Source organism: Primulina eburnea, chromosome 9 (assembly GCF_022965805.1).
Source record: "Primulina eburnea isolate SZY01 chromosome 9, ASM2296580v1, whole genome shotgun sequence".
Lineage (NCBI taxonomy): Eukaryota > Viridiplantae > Streptophyta > Magnoliopsida > Lamiales > Gesneriaceae > Primulina > Primulina eburnea.
In genome coordinates this window covers 6,384,155-6,405,885 of record NC_133109.1, presented here as the reverse complement: position 1 = coordinate 6,405,885, position 21,731 = coordinate 6,384,155, and the positions used below count along the sequence as shown (strand labels likewise).

Here is a 21,731-nt window from a genome sequence, read left to right as displayed (position 1 = left end):
TTTTTTGCTCTCATAATCTCAACTTAGTATTAAAATGCGAGCAGTAAATTGTGAAAAACTTTTATTATCTGTTTGTGTTGAACTATACATAAAATGCTGTTGAAGATGCCACGGGGACATAAGGCGCTTTTTGATGTGTAAGAATCAAACTACAGTTACTTCTTCCTCTAAAGGTGGCGACACCTTTCATTTGCTGTAAAATCCATTGCATTTACACTTCTATTACATTTTTTGGAAGTGGTAACATGGAGAGCATTGATTTTGTAAGTTGAGAGCTTCTAAGCTTGTACGACAATGGAGCTGCTTTGCTTACAGTTTGATTTTGAAAATTATTAGAGTAATAGATTCTGCATTTAACTTGTATGGATTTGAAGCACAATATATACTTTTGCTATCTGGCAGACTTATGTTTTGGATGTTCATCCTTTTAACCCAAGGGTTGCAATGAGTGCTGGGTATGATGGGAAAACAATAGTGTGGGATGTAAGTGATGGCTCTTTTGTTTAGCAGATTTCCTGAATGATACATCATTTTTGTCAAATCATTTTTTCCATGTATTCCTAGATATGGGAGGGTACTCCAATACGAGTATACGACATTGGTGGACGCTTTAAGTTGGTTGATGGAAGGTTTTCACAGTGAGTTATTCTAATATGCCTTTCCCGTTGTTTTGAGTCTTTTGACAGTGAAAGCAAGTGCTTTATTCATGGTTTTTGGTGTCTGTCTACGGGCATACCTGTAAGACGTAGATTTTTATTGTTTATGATTATAATATCAATTAGAATTTATAAATTTACTGTTGTATCTTATTTTTCTTGGAAGCCAGCTTCCTGGTATTATTTGAATTATGGTAGTTTCTAGATGTTTTTTGGTTGTGTAGGGACGGCACATCTATTGTGCTCTCCGATGACGTTGGTCAAATATATCTTCTAAACACTGGTCAAGGAGAGTCCCAGAAGGATGCTAAATATGATCAGGTATATGAATGACGCATAATTTTATGTTGTAAATTGTGAGTTTTGGAATTGCTTAGATGATTCTGACTGGCAGTTTAAATATCCAACAGTTCTTCCTCGGAGATTATCGTCCTCTTACCCAAGATGCTCATGGCAATGTTGTTGATCAGGTGAATTGGCTGTTTCTGGTTGATTATTATTATCACGTGCTTAGAATGATATCGAAGTAGATGCAATGATCCTAATAAATCACTAAGTGAAGGCCGAGATGAGAAACAAACAAAATGAATGAGAAATAAAGATATGAGGGAAATCAATTCATTAATCTCATGGGTATAGTACACGTTATATAGACTACAAAAAGTACAACTACTTCCACAAAATAAGTAAAAAATATCATCCTACCTATTTTCAAAGATTTAAACTATACTATCAAATATAATCAAATCACAACAAATATTATCAAAAATTTCACTAAATCATAAAGTATTCTTGATAGGCTTTATCCACACTTCTCCTCAAACTTGACAATATACATTGATGAGGCCAAGCTTACCGATCGGAAATTCATGACCTTGTTCTGACAATCTTTTTTAAGTATATCAGCAAGTTGATTGGATGTGGGTACATGCTCAATGCTGATAATCCCTTCATCTAACTTGTCTTTGATGAAATGTCGATTCACTTCCACATGTTTGGTTCTATCATGATGAACAGGGTTGTGAGCTATGCTGATAGTCGACTTATTGTCACAATACAGCTGCATAGGGTCTTTGCATTCTATTTTCAGTTCTGTCAATACACTCTCAATCCAAATGAGCTCACAAACTCCATGTGTCATGGCTCTATATTCAGTTTCTGCACTACTCCTTGCAAACCACTGTCTGTTTTTTGCTTCGCCATGTCACTAGATTTCCTTATACCACTGTTCAATATCCTGGTGTAGACTTTCTATCAGAGTTCGAACCATCCCAATCTGCATCTATAAATATACTCACTCTTCGATCATCTTTCTTTGTGAAGAATAAGCCTCTCCCTCGAGTTTGTTTCAGGTATCTGAGGATTCTATAGACTGCATCCATATGACCTTGACATGGCATATATTGACTTACTAAGCTCACTGCAAAAACAATGTCGGGTCGAGTATGTAAAAGATAAGTTTCCCAACAGGACGCTGATATCTTCCAATATCCTCTGTTTTTCCTTCAATTTTTTTATTCCCCCAATTCAATTGGTGTCTTAGTCGGCTTACATCCCAATATGCTCGTTTCTTCTAGCAAGTCCAAAGTATATTTTCTTTGGGGAAGACATACCATTTTTGTCCTAGCAATTTCCATTCCCAAGAAATATCGCAGAGTTCCAAGGTCTTTAACCTCTAATTCCCTTGCCATCATACATGTCACTTCTTCCATCACTTGACAATCTTCTCCAGTTACAATGATATTATCCACATGTACGATAATGATGGTGATCTTTCCTTTCTCATAATGTTTAACAAAAAGTGGATGATCTGCTTCCCCCCAACTGTATCCAATCTTCTTGATGACACTGGAAAATCTGTCAAACCATGCACGTGGAAACTGTTTCGGTCCGTAAATGGACTTGTTGAGTTTGCATACTATCTGTTTTCCCAGCTTGTCTGGGGTTGGCTCATGTAAACTTTCTCTTCTAGATTACCATTAAGGAACACATTTTTTATATCACGTTTTTGTAAGGGCCAATAAAGGTTAGCTGTCAATGACAGAAAAATTCTTACATTATTGAGCTTGTGCTAATGTTTCGGCTTAATCAACACCATAAGTTGAGTGAAGCCTTTGGCAACTAACCGTGCTTTGTGCTTTTCGATTGAGTCATCTGCCCCATATTTTACCTGTAAATACCCATTTACAGCTCACTATGTTTTTTCCCCATGATAATTCCACCAAGTTCCGAGTGTTGTTCTGCTTTAAGGCACGCATTTCCTCTAAAACTGCAGCTTTCCATTCAGGAACATGCCTCTAACACTGCAGCTTTCCATTCGGGAACATGTATAGCTTCCTGAACTGACCTGGGAATGGTTATCCTAGACAATTTTGAAGTGAAAGCACACAAGGAAGGAGAGAAATTTGAAAAAGAAACAAATTTGGAAATGGGGTGTTGAGTGCATGATCTTGCACCTTTCCTAATGGCTATGGGAACATCAAGATCAAGAATGGTACCTGATGGAGGATCTACTATCAGGTCGGGCTCTTGGCTGTGGTTAGGATTCACGATATCTTTAATACATCGAGGCTTTCGTGTTGAGTATACATATTTGGTTGAGGTGTCGACTGTCGAGTTTCCCCTTGTTTCTGACAGTATTGAGGTAGGCTTGGAAACAGGTTCTGACACTGCAGATGTGAACTAATTGATCGGAGGGCTGATAGAATCAGGACAGATGGAATATGTTGTGTCTGGGCTAATATTTAGGAGAGGACCGAGAGGTGGAGTATCCCAACCAGCTTCTATGTCTAATGCCCCCCCTACGCGTAGTTGAGGGGAAATAAAAGGTATTTTCAAAGAAGGTGACGTCACAAGAGACAAAATGTTTTTTTTTTGAGGACAATAGCAACAGTACCTTTTCTGAGTAGGAGAGTACCCCAAAAAAATGGTTTTGACAGCCCTAGGATCATGCTTACTTCGATGATGGTCATAAATGTGCACAAAGGCGGTACACCCAAAGGTCTTGAGTGGAAGGTTAGTGGAGGTAGATATATGAGGGAAGAGGGAAGTCAAGACAGATGTGGGTGTGCTGAAATTTAGAGGATGACTAGGTAGGCTATTAATAAGATAGGCAGCTCTAAGTACTGCATCCCCCCATAGAAACTTAGGCACATTCATTTTGAACATTAGAGCACGGGCAATCTCTAAGAGATGACGGTTTTTTCTTTCGGAAACCCCATTTGTTGTGGAGTATTATTAACACAAGAACTTTGATGGACGATCCCATGGTTTCGTAGATAATTACCGAGAATGGTATTGAAGTATTACCGTTGTCTGTTCCGAGGGTGCGGATATGTGGATGAAACTGAGTTTGAATCATCTTGTGGAAATATCGGAAAATAGTAGTTGTATCAGACTTATTCTGGAATAGGTAAACCCATGTAACTCGTGTGGGCGTCAATGAAAGATAAAAACCATCTTTTTCCGTTGCGATTTGAAATTTTGTGAAGGTTCCCATGTGTCACTGGGAATTAGTGAAAATGGGGTAGATGGTGTGAATGGCTTTGGTGAGAAGGAGACACGAGTATGTTTGGCAAGTTCACAAAATTCTCACTGAAAATCTTTATTATTTTTTAACAATGAAAGAAACAACCGAGCTAAATAACAGAAACTGAGATGACCTAATTTAAAGTGATGCGACTTTATTTCTTAAAATTTTTAAACAGGACTAGCCATAAAACTAGGAACCAGAGACTGTCGACTAGAAGATGAAGAATGCTCAAAATAGGAGCTTAGGATTGCCAATCATCCTCCCCGATAGTCGGTCTTGAAATTGACACGAAACAGGCAAGAATTTAGCATTACAATTACTGTCACGAGTCATTTTACTAACAGATATGAGATTGCAGCGCAAAGAAGGAACATGAAAAACATTTTGCAAGGTAATTCCCTCGGAAACTTGAATGTTACTAAATCCATCGACCTAAGTGAGGGTACCATCAGCTATCTTGACTGTTATGCTATTAGTACAGGGAGTATAAGAGCACAAAAAATTGAAGTCCTCCGGAATCAATAATCCAAGATGGTATAAGGCCAGAATTAAAAATGGAGTGGAGTATACCAGACTGGGTCAAGGAACATGACCTGACAGGAGGACTGAATGAGCCGTCTGACGCATGAAGTGGCAGTGCTATTCGATTTTCTCTAGTTGTTCCTTCGTGAAAGGGCTGAAATGCCACAGGAAGCAGGATGCTCTTGAACTGATCATGCCTGGAAACCACGACGATTGGACTTCTTTGCGGCTGCCAATTTACTGGTTTACCAAAAATCTCCCAACATTTTTCTTTTGTATGGCCTGGGTGATGGCAATGGTCACACCAATGTTGTCTGCCTTGTCGCTGTCCTTGGCTGGTGTTTTCCTTGACATTAAGGCAGAAGATTCAGAGGCCGAGACTGGTGGCTGCGCATCTGGTTGTAACATCACCTTGCGGCTCATCTCTTCATGCCGGACCTGTGCAAATGCATCATCAGGGGATGGGAAAGGGTCTCAGACAACAATCCTCCCTCGGACACCATCAAGTTCCTAGTTGAGACCGGTCAGGAAGTCGAACAGCCTCTGTTTCTCGAGATGCCGTTGAAGTTTCACATTGCGAGTTGTCTTCAAAAAATAAATCAAGTTCTTACCATAAATGTCGAGGTTAGAGAAGTATTGTGTGAGAGACAATGAGCTTCTTTTAGCTTCGACCGAAGTTTGAACACTTGAAAGGCATTCCCAAGATTAGAGTACATTCTTCGAGCAGCATCCCACATCTCTTTAGCAGTTTTGAACCACAAGGAGCATTAGCTGATGGCAGATTCCATCGAATTCACCAGCCATCATTTATACGAAGGATCGGTCTGGGCTGGGACAAGGAGTTCGCCGGTGATAAACCCTAATTTCCCGCTGGCATATACCACAATCTTAACAGATTGTCCCCATTGCAGGTAGTTGCGACCAGTAACAAAATATGAAGCCAAATATGAAGGAAGAATGCATTTCAGTATGTCTTATTCAGTAGTCATAATGCAAGTTTTTGGAATAAAATTGTCTACTTTATTGATCATCTGAACTAGTATATATATTACAAAGGGAAACCTAAACCTAGCACCAAAGTAGCAACAACCGTAACAGCTAGCAATCCCCCTAACAATCAGGGAGGAAATCAAGGAACAAAATAAAAGAAATAAGGAAAGGATAATAGGCAGAAATAAACCCAATTATTCTAACACTCCCCCTCAAGTTGGAGCATAAATGTCTATCATGCCCAACTTGCTTATACAACTCTCAAATGTTGGTTTAAATAATCCCTTGGTGAAGATGTCAGCTGCTTGCTCGGATGATGGAACATATGGAGTACAAAACAGACCATTATCCAGTTTTTGTTTTATGAAATGTCGATCCACTTTAATGTGTTTAGTCTGATCATGCTGAACCGGGTTATGAGCTATGCTAATTGCTGCCTTATTGTCACAATACAGTCTAATCGGAGGAGAGGCCTCGATTCTCAGGTCCTGTAACACTCGATGAACCCAAATAGCCTCACATATCCCATTAGCCATTGCCCTAAACTCAGCCTCAGCGCTGCTACGCGCTACAACGTTCTGTTTCTTACTTCTCCATGTGACTAGGTTCCCCCACAAGAAAGTACAGTAGCCCGAAGTTGATTTCCTGTCAGTAATAAACCCAGCCCAATCAGCATCTGTATAAACTTCCAACTTCTTGCTCTCACTCTTCTTGAAACATAAGCCCTTTCCAGGACACCCCTTTAGGTACCTTAGGATTCTGTTAACTGCTTCAAGATGGTCTCTAGAGGGAGCATGCATAAACTGACTTACTAGACTCACAGCGAATGCTATGTCTGGTCGAGTGTGAGATAGGTAAATCAGTTTACCTACGAGTCTCTGATACTGATGCACATCTGCGGCATTTTGAGAGGTGGTCTCCCCAAGTTTTTTATTTGCGTCTATTGGAGTTTCAGCGGGTTTACAGTCACTCATACCTGTCTCTTCTAGTAAATCCATGATGTATTTGCGCTGAGAGACTGCCAGTCCGTTGCTCGATCGAGCAAACTCCATAGCCAGAAAATACCGAAGTCCACCTAGATCTTTGATCTCGAATTCCTTGGATAGTTTTTCTTTTAACAAGCTCATCTCCTCAGTATCATCACCTGTGAGAATAATGTCATCTACATAGACAATCAAAACCGAGACTTTCGATCTCGAGAATTTTGTAAACATAGTGTGATCGGATTGCCCCTGCACATAGCCTTGTTTCAACACAAATTGGGTAAATCTTCCAAACCAGGCTCTAGGAGACTGTTTGAGGCCGTATAGGGCCTTTTTCAACCTACAAACTTTCTTATCACATGTACCTTCAAACCCAGGGGGAGGATCCATGAAGACCTCTTCCTCTAACATCCCATTTAGGAAGGCATTTTTTACGTCGAGTTGTTGAAGAGGCCAGTCCAAATTTACAGCAATGGACAGTAGCACTTGGACAGTATTCATCATCGCAACAGGTGCAAAGGTCTCTGAATAATCAATGCCGTATGTTTGTGTGAAGCCCTTGGCCACAAGGCGTGCCTTGTATCTTTCAAGTATCCCCTCTGCATTAAATTTCGGTGTAAATACCCATTTACACCCAACAGTAGACTTCCCCACAGACAGGTCCTCAAGAGTCCAAGTCTGATTTTTCTCAAGGGCACCAAGTTCCTCATGTACTGCTTTCTTCCACTCAGGACTCTGTAGAGCCTCTTGAATACTCCTTGGAATATGGACAGAGGAGACATTACCTGAGAACTAGAAAATTGTGGAGACAATCTAGAATAGGAGACAAAGTTAGACATAGGGTATTTGGCACATGATCTTCTTTCTTTTCGTAGGGCAATTGGGAGATCCAGAGGAGTAGGGAGCTTACCTTCAGAAGATGGCTCTGAGTTGGACTCATGGTCAAGTTGAGATATGATGTTTTTCCCTCCTTGATGTGGAACCCTTCTCTGGTAGACTTGCTCATAGAATTTTCCTCTTTGGGTACTGCCTTTATTAATTGGTGAGGATTGAAGAATACCCGGGCTAGTTGGACTAGATTCTTTGTTATGCGAAAAATTCGAGTGGTCCACATTTATGTGGTCAATGTTTCCCACAATTCTAGGACTTGTTGGTATCACAGCCAAGTCCTCATGTAATCCAGGGATAGTCTCCTTACTTTTGGAAGTTAAGTCAATAGGAATACCTCCCTGATTGTTAGAGTCTGGTTCCAAATTAGGGGACAAAAAATCTAAGACATCATCTTCATTCCTTATTATCTCCCCCTGAAGATGAGAACCAAAGAACGGTTTTTCTTCAAAAAAGGAAACATCAAAGGATATATACAATTTTTTTGAAGTTGGGTCAAAACATTTATACCCCTTTTTAGTGGATCCGTATCCAACAAAAACACATTTTTTAGACCTAGGGTCTAGTTTACTCATGTTTCGATCAAGATTTCTCACAAAGACAGTGCATCCAAACGTTTTCAAAGGTAGAGGAGAAGAGAACACTTTCGAGTTTGGAAAGATCTCTTTGAGAATATCCAGTGGAGTTTTAAAATTGAGAACTTTAGACGGTAATCTATTAATTAAATAGACTGCTGTGAGAACAGCTTCACTCCATAAATATTTCGGGACCTGAGTAGAGAACATAAGCGCTCGGGTGATCTCTAATATGTGCCTATTTTTTCTCTCAGCCAAACCATTTTGTTGTGGAGTATCAGGACATGAGCTTTGTTGGAGGATACCGTGCTCCCTAAAATATTTGCCTAGAGTTTCTGTAAAATATTCCCCTCCATTGTCACTTCTTATCATTTGAATATTTGTTTGAAATTGATTGACAATCATGTTATGGAAGATTTTAAAGATTGGTTCAACCTCAGATTTTGCTTTTAATAAAAAAACCCAACAAGCTCGTGAGTGGTCATCTATGAAAGTGACAAACCATTTTTTGTCGAGAAGGCCAGCAACTCTAGAAGGGCCCCAAACATCACTATGGATTAGTGAGAAGGGTCTACTAGGTTGATACATTTTTGGTTGATACACAGATCTATGATGTTTAGCTAGGGCACAAATTTCACATGTAAACAACGAAGGATTTTTATTCAGAAACAACTTTGGAAACAACTTTTGCATATAAAAGAAATTTGGGTGTCCTAGGCGGTAATGCCATAAATAGACTTCATTATTCAGATCAATAGACGTAGTCTCCAAACCAGAAAATGCTTGAGCAACTTTACAAGATTCGGTTTCCCCATCAAGGAAGTAGAGTCCACCATTTTCCCTAGCATTGCCAATCATCTTCCCCGAGTCCACCTCCTGAAAAACACAATAAGAGTTTGAAAATTTAGCTTGACACTTAAGGTCTTGAGTTAGCTTGCTAATAGATATAAGGTTACAAGACAGTTTAGGAACATGAAGGACATTTGAAAGGGTAATAGAAGGTGAGAGCTTGATGTCTCCTATTCCAGCAATTGGGTTGAATGACCCATCTGCAATCCTAACTCTTCTATTACCTGCACACGGTTTGTAAGAGGAGAAAAAAGAAGACGAACCAGTCATGTGATTGGTTGCACCTGAATCGATGACCCAGGTACAGTCAGGTTTAGAACACATGAGGGAAACAGTAGAAGGTTTACCATTTTGTGCAACAGAGCAGTTGGTGGAGGATGGGGTTGGATTTGAGGTTCGAAGTAACCTAACAAGTTGATCTACTTGGTCCTGAGTGAATGGAAGCTGTCCAGGATTGATTGGAGACTCTTGAGAAATCTCAGTCACGGTTTGTAGTGCCTTCTCATGTCGTTTCTTCCAACCGGGTGGCTTGCCGTGAAGTTTCCAGCAAGTTTCTCGGGTATGCCAAGCTTTCTGGCAGTGGTCACACCAGGGCTTCTTCTTCCTATCTGCATTAGGATTTGAGTCCAGGTTCCGAGACACCAGTGCTGAATTATCACTCACCGAGTCAACATTGATTTCGGCCTGGCGATGCATCACCTTCTTCCTGCTCTCTTCTTGGCGAATTTCAGAGAAGACTTCTCTGATTGACGGAAGTGGTTTTCTTTCAAGTATTCGTCCTTTGACCTCATCAAGATTCTGATTCATTCCAGCCAAGAACATGTATACCCGATCATTCTCCTCTCTCTTTTTTTGTCTCGCGTAATCATCCTTGCTTTCCCAGACATCATCGTAGTATTGATCCAACTCCTGCCACACGGCCGCCATCTTATTGTAGTAGATGGTTACCTCATGATCACCCTGTTTCAAGTTCCAGAGTTTTGCCTTCAACTCGAATATCTGAGATGAATTCTCGGAGTCTGAGTACGTCTCTTTTACAGAGTCCCACACGTCTTTCGCAGTCTTCATAAACATGTGTGGTCTGGCTATCGCGGAGTCCATGGAGTTGAGAAGCCACGCCATCACAAGAGAGTTTTCTGATCTCCATGTCTTGTATGTTGACTCTGTCTCAGCAGGTTTCACTGCCTCTCCAGTTAGGTACCCCAATTTCCCACGTCCATCAATTGCAAGTTTTACGGACTGTGACCACTCCAAGAAATTCTGCCCATTTAGACGATGAACGGTAATTTGAATCGAGGTAGATGTCATGTCGTGAACCGAGGATGATGACGAATTTCCAGAGATTACCTCTGATTCAGAGGTTAGCCCAATCGAGCCAAAAATTATTCCTTGGTTGGCAGTCATGAAACGGTACGAGCCGAGGCTCTGATACCATGCAAGTTTTTGGAATAAAATTGTCTACTTTATTGATCATCTGAACTAGTATATATATTACAAAGGGAAACCTAAACCTAGCACCAAAGTAGCAACAACCGTAACAGCTAGCAATCCCCCTAACAATCAGGGAGGAAATCAAGGAACAAAATAAAAGAAATAAGGAAAGGATAATAGGCAGAAATAAACCCAATTATTCTAACACATAACACATATATATACAGACTTTAAACAAATCCCTACAATCAATCCCGAAAATCAATGTAAATCACTAATCAACTTCCTGCAATCCTGAACTCCATTTAAAGCTTTTGTGCCATTCTCCTGTCTTCACATATTCTGTAGCGGTCAAACCTAGCTGAATCTTTTCACGAACGAAATGACGATTTCAATATGCTTTGTTCGCTCATGAAATACGGGATTGGAAGCGATATGTAGAGCAGCTTGGTTATCACACCCCAATTTAGATGGTATTGAGGTTTTAAGACCTACTTCAGTCAAAAGCTCATATATCTACATTATCTCACACATAGCTTTTGTCATAGCTCTATATTTTGATTCTGCACTAGATCGTGAGACCACATTTAGCTTCTCACTTTTCCATGAAACTAGGTTTCTCCCAACAAAGACACAATAACAAGATGTAGATTTTCGATCATCCTTGGACCTGCCCAGTAAGAATTCTAAAAACGCTCAACCTTACTCTGACCATGATTGCTATACAACATACCTTGTCCACTTGCTTGTTTCAAATAACACAAAACTTGGGCAGTTGTGATTAACTGTTGGAGAAGCCATATATTGACTCAAAATACTGACTAAATATGTAATATCTGGACGAATCACAATGACATAATTTAATTTTCCAACCAATCTTCTATACCTCATGATTCTCAGATAATTCTCCTTCTTTTGTGAGCTCCATATTAGGAATCCTTGGAGTACTACACGATTTAGCCTCCAATTTTCATGTTTCAGACGATAAACCTTTGAGATAAGAAGATTCTTTCTTATTTCTTGTTACCTCAACACCCAAGAAGTATTTTAAACTCCTTAAATCTTTTGTATGAAAATGGCTGTGAAAAAGGGATTTAAGAGATGAAATGCCTGCAATATCATTTCAAACGGCTCAATTGCCTCACTAAATTTGCCAAACTATGACCGAGGGCTCTGTTTCAAACCATATAAGGATTTTCGAAGGCGAAACACTTTCCATTACTCCCCTTGAGCTACAATGCCGGGTTGTTGCTCCATATAGACTTCCTCCTTGAGATCACCACGAAGAAAACATTTTTATGTCTAACTGATGTAAGGGCCAATTATGAGTGCTTGCCATGGAATAAATAACCTGAGTGAAGTAAGTTAGCAACATGAGAGAGCGTATCAGAATAATCCACACCATAAGTTTGGGCATAACCTTTAGCAACAAGGTTGGCTTTAAATCTAGCAACAAAGAATCTGGTGCTGGACATGGGTCAGGAAGAAGATGTCGCCGAGAATAAACATGTTGTATGGGATGCTTAACAGTAACATACATAGTTGTTAAAGGCGATTCCAGGCGCCTTTGAAGCCCATTGAGACGTGCTTAAGTGCGCTTGAGTGGGCTTTTCATTTTTTTGTCTGTTCTCTTAAAATTTTTAAGATATAAAGACAAATAGAGAAAAAAAGCCTACCAAAGCCTAGAAGAAAATAAGCCCGTCTAAGAAAAGTCATATTATATCTTTCTTTTTTTAAAAAAAATAAAAATAATTGAGGCATTATTTCCTAAAATATTTGAAAATTACATATATAGATAGAGCTATAAACTAGACTAGAATCTAAATTGATTGACTGGACATATTAGTGGAGAAAATCATTATACTTACTATGGTAAGAAGGATATTAAATTAAGGAACAAAATCTACCAACAATAGGAGATTTCTTAGACATGCTATGAGTAATCTCTCCTTCCACTCGGCACTGAATTTGAGGAGTGGAGACCGGATATTAATACGCAAGAAAAGATACAAAAATGCTGCAACAGCTGGTTACAAGTTTTAGGGGTGCCTTGGAACCTTTGGTCACATGATACTTTCAAGATCATTGGGGAACAGTGCGGGGGATTGTTGGCCATCAGTGATGATACTTTATTCTTCCGTAACCTGGAAGCGGCTAAGATTAAGGTTAAAGGCCTTGAAGGAGGGTTTATTCGGAGTATGATGCGTATTCCATTGGAAGAGGGGATTATAGATATAAGCATTAAGGTAGTTTCTTTTGATCCATTGGCATATGAGCAATACCAACGCTAGACTTATGCACAAGTTGTGGAATAACAAGAGGACGTTGGCGGGATGGGGAAACATAAATATTGAAAAAGAACAGAGAGGAGTTGCGGAGGGCACAACATTCCCTATCAAAGGAAACAAAGAATTGAGGGAGATATGCGAACCATCAATGACCACCGACGCTAGGAACACACGGGAGGATTGTGGGGACAGCGGGGTGAATACGGAAGAGCCGCAGGTGTCAACATATTTTAAGGAACAACAATGCCTTCCAGCGGGCGATAAGGAAACACTATAAAAAAAATGGAGGCAAAGTGTACAAAATCTTGAAGAGAGTTGTTCCGAAAAAAGCTTTTAATTTTCAAACAATCGCCAATTCAATCAATTACTGACAGAGGAGACGAGGAGAAGCAGACAAGCGAGGGTATAGGAACCGGCAGTCATACAGTAAAGACTTACGGGAATGTTTATTGCCGAAAACAGAAACAAACCGGCATTTGAAAGGAAAGAGGCACGATGATGATGAGAAGAAGACCACATATCTCGGCATCAGTGAAGAAAACAAGCATGGCGGGATTCATGATTTAGATAGCAGAACAATAATGGAGTTTGACGACTCGGAAGATGATTTGCTCGAAAATGAGATTGATTTTGAACTCTCAGATACTGATAGTCATGGTACAATGCAGTCAGAAGAGTCAACCAAAGGTGTAGAAGAGGTAGCAATCTTGAAGGAGATGTTCTCTTCACCAAAGAGGAATGTATCACATGTCGAGCTAAATCAATATAAAAATGCGACATTTGCTGTGGGACAGGTACTAACCAATTTTCATTCTTCAATTCTAAACCATTCTTTCAAGCTTCATTCAATTATTCTCTCGTTTTTCATTCTCTGTATTGGGGGTTGTCTAGTGGCCTTTTAGGAGGAAGGGGTCAGAGGGTAGTTGAATTGTCGGGCTACGGGGAAGAAAATTCCGAGGGGCTACAAGTGGAGAGGACAGGGCGGGTTGGAACGGAAATTTTGGCAGATTGTGCAGATGGTTTATGTGGGGTGGAGAGGAAGTTGCCAAACGATACGTTGAAGAGAGAGTTGAATAGGTTGAAGTGTGGAATTAATTATGAGAGAGGTTCTTCCTCAAAGGGTCAAGAAATTTTGTTATGAAAATTTTCTCTTGGAATATCAGGGGTGGAGGGAAGACGAGGAAAAAAAGGTTGGTACGAAAGGTGATACGTAAGGAAAATCCAGACATTGTGGTGCTTCAGGAAACTAAGAAAGAACATGTTGATAGGTGGTTTGTGACTAGTATGTGGAAGTCTAGATTTGTGGATTGGGTCTGTCTACCATCGGATGGGCGTTCGGGAGGTATACTTGTGATGTGGGATCCGAGAGTGGTGGTGGTCAGTAATAATTTGATAGGTGAATTCTCGGTGTCAATGATGACAACATGTGGTGGTTCACAGCAATTTATGGACCTGTCAAGCCGGGAAAGAGAGAGAGATTTTGGGATGAATTGGTAGGATTGAGTTCTATATGCGGGGAAAAGTGGTGCTTGGGAGGAGATTTTAATGTGGTCAGAAACACGGGAGAAAAAATGAACATTTCAAACACTACGAGCATGTTATGTTTTGACATGTTGATAGGAGAATTGGGACTTTATGACCCTCCTCTTTTGAATGCAAAGTACACTGGTCTAATTTCAGGGTTGATCCGATATGTTGCCGATTAGACAGATATCTCATCTCGAATGGATGGAGGGACATTTTCCCTCACTTCAGACAAAAGGTGTTACCCAGAATTACATCGGATCACTATCCAGTGATATTTGACACCCCAAAGTCGAAATGGCGACCTGCTCCGTTCAGATTCGAGAACGTCTGGTTGTCAAAAATTTTAAAGATCTGGTCCATACTTGGTGGAATGATGGGGATAATCAAGGGTCGGAGGGGTACAAGTATATGAAAAAACTAAAAAAATGGAAAGTCGATATCTCAAGTTGGAACAGAGATGTTTTTGGCAATGTGGGTGTCAGATTGGCAGAGTTGACATATAGGATTAATCACTTCGATGAGCAAGAAGCCAAGGGACGATGGACTGAAATTTTAAATTCCGAAAGAAGAGACGCAAAATGTGAGCTAGAAAATTTGACGTTTAAAAAGTTTCAATTGGAGAGCCAGAAGCGAAAGTGAGGTGGTTGAGGGAAGGTGATCAAAATTCAAAGTACTTCCACTCATTGTTGACCAACAGAAGAAGCAAATCAATTATAGATAAGATAGAGTTGGAGGATAGGACTTTGGTTACGGAAGAGAAACAGATTGAAGATGACATTGTAAAATTTTGTAAGAATCTGTATAGGAAATCAGAGGGGGATGGGTTGGAATGGTGCCCGTTGGATACGAGTGCAGCAGACGAGCTGGAAATTTCCTTCTCCGAGGAGGAAGTCAAAAAAGCAGTGTTTGAGAGTGAAGGATCAAAAGCTCCGGGTCTGGACGGATTCACAATGGCATTTTTCCAAAAGAATTGGGATACGGTTAAAGATGATTTAATGAAGGTATTCGCTGAATTTTATGGAGGAGTTGTGAACGACATTACAAATTAAACTTACATTTGCCTCATTCCCAAGAAACAAGATGCTATTAAGATCAATGACTTTAGACCAATAAGCCTCACAACGAGTTTGTACAAGATTATGGCCAAAGTGTTGACTTAAAGAATTAAAAGAGTTTTGAGCTGTACAATCGCCGAGAATCAATGTGCTTTTATCAAAGGAAGACAAATTATGGATTGTTGCCTTGTTGCAAATGAAGTGGTTGAGGAACACTGCAAGAAGAAAAAAAAAGGGTTGGGTGCTTAAAGTGGATTTGGAAAAGGCGTATGACAACGTTGACTGGAGATTTCTTGATTTTGTGCTCTAAAAAAAGGATTTGGAGTAAGATGGAGGAGGTGGATAAGAGGGTGTTTGTCTAACATCACGTTTTCGATATTTATTAACGGGAAACCGAGGGGGAAATTTAAAGGGGAACGAGGACTTTGACAAGGGGATCCCTTGTACCCTTTTCTTTTTAACTTGGTCATTGACGCTTTGGGTTGGTTGGTTGACAGGGCTAAGGAATTGAATGAGGTAAGAGGACTGGTGCTTGGCAGGGGAAATTTGGAAATCTCGCATATTCAATTTGCCGATGATACGTTGTTTTTAGTACAAACGGATAGACATGTGAGGAAACTAGATCGGGGTTGAAGGTCAACTTTGAAAAAAGTGTGGTGTTGGGGATTAACTGTGAGGACGAGGAAGTGGTTGGTTTGGCACAAGCAATTGGGTGCAAAAAAGATGACTGGCCGATTAAGTATCTTGGGGTACCATTGGGAGGAAAACCTATGATTCTCGAGTTTTGGGAACCTGTCCTTACAAAAATGTCAAAAAAAACTCTCAAGCTGGAAGAAATCTTTCTTATCCAGAGGTGGTCGGTTGACCCTGATAAAATCTGTGTTAAGTGCAATGCCTTCTTACTACATGTCCTTGTTTCGGGTGCCAGCAAAAGTTGAAAAAAAAATGGAAAAACTGATGCGAGATTTCTTGTGGGATGAAGCGGACGGGGATAAGCGTTGTCACGTTGTTGGGTGGGATCATGTATGCAGACCAAAGGACAGGGGAAGGCTAGGATTGGAGAATATTGGTTTGAGAAACAAAGCGTTACTAGGGAAATGGTGGTGGCGAGGCACAGAAGATAAGGAGCAGTTGTGGAAGAACGTAGTTAAAAGCATTTATCGTCTTCAAGAGAATGGATGGGACTTGGGATTGGCCAGAAACGCAACATTCAGAAGCCCTTGGAAATTTATTTCTCGTTCTTTTCTGTCAATTCAACTGTTGAGTGGGAAGGTTTTGAGAGGGGGAAATTACATTAAGTTTTGGGAGGATGTTTGGGGAGGAGGGGGTCTTTCTTTCAAAGAACGATTTCCATCTTTGTTTAGGATTTGCACCATCATCAATAAACCAATTCGTAATTTTATTGAGGTTGTTGATTTAGGAGTCGGTCATAATTATCGTTGGGACGTGCGCTTTAGGAGACATCTTAATGATTTAGAGCTGGGGGAGTTTGCTAATTTAGTGGGAGTCCTAGAAACGGTCAGATTAGAGTTGGGTTCGGAGGATATCAGGGTGTGGTTGGGGGATTCTACGGGTTTGTTCTCTGTCCGATCTTTTTACGAGTCATTCTTTCCATTCCATAATTTCCATGTTTTCTCCCTTTTTACTCATATATGGAAAGTACCTATCCCCAAAAAATTCAAATTTTCTCGTGGATCGTCGCTCTGGGCAAATTGCCGACCTCAGATTTGGTGCAAAGAAGATGGCCATCGTGTGCTTTAAGCCCACATTGGTGATGTTTATGTCAAAACCACGAAGAGGATCAAGATCATTTACTGGTACATTGTTCTTTTTCGAGAAGCATGTGGATTAAGGTGATGCAAGAGCTGAGATTTTTTTGGATTTTTCCGAGAAGGGCGAAAGATATGTTCATCATAGATCCCGGATTTCAAACAGGGGCTACCGCTAAGACATTCTGGTATATGGTCGTTCATTTCACGTTTTGGACATTATGGCTCGAGAGAAATAACAGAATCTTCAATGACTCGTCTGATTCGGTAGACAGTTTGGGAAGTGCTCAAATTCAGGGTCGCAACGTCAACAAGAAATTCAAAGAGTTCGGTCATCTTGCTCTCAGATGTGGTTAGGGATTGGAAGTTCGTAATATATTGACATAATTGTTGTAGTTTCTTCTATTCCGCGGACCACTCATCCGCTTTTTATGTAATAGACTCTAATGATTATATAAAATTTTAGTTTCCTATCACAAAAAAAAAAATTATGGTTCTGGAAGCGTATGTTACTTTTGCTTTATCTAAATCTTGATGGTTTGCATCTTATGCAGGAGACCCAGCTTTCACCATATCGAAGAAATCTTCAAGACCCTTTGTGTGATTCGAGTATGCATTGGTTTTTGTTCACTCCCTTTGATGATTTTCTTGTGTTTAATTGTTATAGTTCTCTCTATCTTCCATATCTTTCTGTAAAATCATCTGACACTTGATTGTCTTTGTCAATGGATGGGAAATCTCAGGTATGCTTCCATACCCAGAACCTTACCAGAACATGTATCAACAGCGTCGTCTTGGTGCTCTTGGTATCGAATGGCGTCCTTCATCCATGAAATTTGCTGTCGGCACAGATATTGGTATGGGGCAAGAGTTCCATATATTGCCTTTGGCGGATTTGGATGTACAGGACTCTTTACCAGATTTTGTGGATGCAATGTACTGGGAACCAGAAAATGATGGCATGAACGATGACAATGACTCAGAATACAATATTGCTGAAGAATATTTCAGTAATGAACAAGATTGTCCTAGTGACAACACTTCGATTGAGTCAGACTGCAGTGAAGATAGGATGAGACTCAATGAAAAAGATAATCTGGTCCGATCAAAACGAAGGAGATCTGTTCAAGATGTAAGCTTTGTGTTCAGAAAATGTATATTTATTTAGTTTGCATTGTCTAACCAACATTTGGCTCCTCAGGGCCCGTTGTTTCCTTCATCCGGTAAAATTGTTAAGAAGAAACTTTCAGATGATGAAAATGGAACTTCATCCAGAATAAAAAGGTATAAAAAATCAAAAACTGGTCAGAGGACTTCTAGAAGGAAGTCTCGAACATCTAAGTTGTTGAGACCTCAGAGAATTGCTGCACGTAATGCCATCAATACTTTTTCCCAGATGTCGGAAGCTTCTACTGAGGGGGAAGATGATGGTTCGGAAGGCGATTCATCAGATAGTGAATCATCATTTGAAGGTTCAGACTTTTGGAGTAAAGAACAAAATGAGCAAATAAATCATTCAACTGTTGCAAAGATATCTTCAAATCGGTCTAAAGATGTGATCAAACCACTCAAGGGCCTTCAGTCAGAGACTGGTGTTGAAAGCAAGAAGAAATTGGTGGTGAAATTTTCACTTCGTGATCCACCAACTCCGGTGTTATCTGAGTCTGACAAGGAACAATTTAAGAGTCAGACTAGTCTTCCGTCTTTGGCTGCAAGAGTTTGTGAACGAAACATAGAAGATAAGGGGGTTAGTTTGAGACCAACGGATCTTAGGTCATCTTTCGGAAGCATGGGTGATCTGGAACCATCTGATGAACACAATCACAAGCGGCGTCTTATAGATGTTGAAAAACCCACAGAAGCTGATGATAAGTTGGAACGAAGCTGCAGTGAAGCCTGTTTAGGTTGGGGGAAAATAAAAATCCGTACTTCAAATAGAAAGCAGTCAGAAGATCACTTGCCTGCCCACGTGAATGTTGCCAGCAATAATGGAAGTTTGCCTACTGAAGAGACAGATAAGTCTTCATTGCTGGTTGTGTCACCTCTTCATGGTCATGAGCTTGTGGACAGTGATTATAGAGTGTTAAACCGCCAAAATTGTGTCGAAGGAGAAAAGGACATGTTCGGTTCTCATCTTTGTATATCTAATAACTTGAATGTGGATGCTACAGAATCTTCTTCTGAACCACAAAGAAATTCTAAAATGAAGCCAACTATATTAAAAATAAAAACAAAGAATATTCTGGGGGACCTTCCTAAACTTACTTGTAAGACCAACTTAGATGCTTCATCAGGTGCTATATCTAAAACACATTTCTCTGTCAAAGAGAAAACTGAGCATGGAGTGTTGATGGAAGACAACAGTCCAGATGAACCAAATCTTAAGTCACAATTCCTTGTAGATGGAGATGAAATTTGTGACAGTGATTCTAATTTCAGCTTGAGCAACCATGACTTAGAGACGAAATCTCATGACATGGAGACTGATTCCATACGCAGATCCAGAACCTTCAGATTGAAGGCTACCTCACGGGAGAGCAATCCTGAAATCCGTCACCTTCGGATGTTTAGTGACCCTCTACGACCAGATACTTCAAGAGGTGCACAAAAGTCATCAAAGAAAGCACTTGATTATTTTCCTTTAGAGGGATCACAACTTTGTGCCAAATCTAAGTCTTCCCTGAACAAAAGAGAAGGCTACTTGAGGGGAGCAACAAGTTCTTTAGTTGACGGAAATAGGCACGATAGGGCCAATAAACAAAATTGGCTGCTGTTGTCAGAGAAGGAGGAGGCATATCGCTATATCCCTCAGCTAGGAGATGAAGTAGTATATTTACGACAGGTAGGAAGCTGCATCGATTTAATCATTTTTTGTTGATACTTTATTTGTCTAGTGAACAGTGTATATGACTTTTTCATGCGCAGGGCCATCACGAGTACATGAAACTGATTGTGCAATCACTACCTGGTCCTTGGCATTGGTATGGAGATAATATTAGAGCTGTTGAGATTTGTTTGGTTGAAGAACTCAAGTATACAACACACTCCGGTTCTGGGGACAGTTGCTGTGAACTCATGCTCAAATTCATGGATTCTTCTTGTAATGTTGTTGGTCAAAAATTTTGCCTGGTGCTTCCTGAGCTGGACAACTTCCCCGATTTTATTGTTGAAAGGACATGGTATGATGCATCTTTGGACCGAAGATGGACGATTAGGGATGAATGCCAGGTGTGGTGGAGAGATGAGGAAAATGGTGCTTGGTGGGATGGTCGAATTGTTGGTATTAAAGATAAATCTAGTGAATTCCCTGGTAGTCCATGGGAAAGATTTAATGTTGAGTACAAGAATGATCCAACAGATTCCCATTTTCATTGTCCATGGGAACTGCATGATCCTGGCAGGTGTTGGGAGCAACCAAATATTAACTTCAAGTGCAGGGAAAAAATCTTAAATTCTCTCACTGAATTGTTGCGGGCTGCTAGAAAAGATAAGGTCTTCCTCTTTCTTGTTTAGAATTCATGTTTCAGACCCATTGTGAATGTTGGGTTCTCATCTTTGTATTATGAATATGTCACCAATGTCGCAGGATCGATACGGGGTCTTGAAGTTGAATGACGCTGCTCAGAAGTCAGATTTCGTCAACAGGTATAAGAAAAGCTTCTCTCTCTCTCTCTCTCTCTCTCTCTCTCTCTCTGTGTGTGTGTGTGTGATAAAGCTGACATCAATCGTTGAATTATTGCAGGTTTCCTGTTCCATTATCCCCTCGAATAATAAAGCTTAGGTTAGAAAACAACTACTATAGGAGTCTGAAGGCAACCAAGCATGACTTTGAGGTGATGCTATCAAATGGTGAATCTTACTTTCAAAGAAACAAAGAGCTTTTAGGAAAGATGAAGCGCCTGTCCAGTTGGTTGGATAGAAGAGTATTTTCTGAGGTGTGAATAGTCAGTCCAGTTATAGTTTCTGTCATTCCTTTAACACGGGAGTGGGATCCAAGTCTTTTTGGGGTTTGATTTGATTTGATTTTTCTTGCTTACAAGTGGGTATTATGAGACACACAAAACCCATGCTACAATATACTTGCAAAGCTATACGTCCAATAGTGTCTCTGAATAACATATTTCTCAGCTAACCTAAAGTATTTTAATACTAGTATGAAACATGTGCTTTGGACGAGAATACGATTTTGTTAGATAGAAATAAATTAAGAAATTTGAAGGAAAGTATATGATATTTATTTTTTGAGATATAGTTTGTTACAAAATCTTCTTCTCTTGTAAGTAGAACAGGGAGTGTAGGAAATGATTGCCATTTGAAATTTATTATTGTTTTGTTGTACCTTTTAGGTGGTCACAAATACTAAACTAAAGTGGATATTTCTTGGTTAGCAATTTAAGGGTTTTTATAAAACTGCCCGAACAGCTCAAATCGAATTGTATCAAACTGAGATTCGTAATTTTATTTTATTTTTTAAAAAAATTAAATATCATATATTTTCTTTTTGGGTTATAATTATTTTGGTCCAATTTTGACCCTATTCCTCTTATTTCGCCGGTCTTTGTATTTTATATGCTTATTATATTGAGCAATTTTTCCATAGAGACATATATATATTAAGGTAGAAATTTGTGTGAGACGGTTTCACGAGTCATATTTTGTGAGATGG

General features: G+C 39.9%; 1 protein-coding gene across 3 annotated transcripts in view; it reads left to right on the top strand.

Annotated features, from left to right (window-relative positions):
* Positions 1-21,456, top strand: part of LOC140841236 (uncharacterized) — a 44,461-nt gene extending 23,005 nt beyond the window's left edge. For all 3 annotated transcript variants that reach the window (XM_073208507.1, XM_073208508.1, XM_073208509.1), the window contains exons 15-24: positions 403-483; positions 565-638; positions 881-977; positions 1,067-1,126; positions 17,620-17,674; positions 17,809-18,197; positions 18,267-19,907; positions 19,991-20,557; positions 20,652-20,710; positions 20,808-21,456. In XM_073208507.1, coding sequence (XP_073064608.1) covers positions 403-483; positions 565-638; positions 881-977; positions 1,067-1,126; positions 17,620-17,674; positions 17,809-18,197; positions 18,267-19,907; positions 19,991-20,557; positions 20,652-20,710; positions 20,808-21,006 — 3,222 coding nt within the window. In that variant the 3' untranslated portion in view covers positions 21,007-21,456. The remainder of the gene's footprint in view (positions 1-402; positions 484-564; positions 639-880; positions 978-1,066; positions 1,127-17,619; positions 17,675-17,808; positions 18,198-18,266; positions 19,908-19,990; positions 20,558-20,651; positions 20,711-20,807) is intronic.
* Positions 21,457-21,731: the final 275 nt, after the last annotated feature.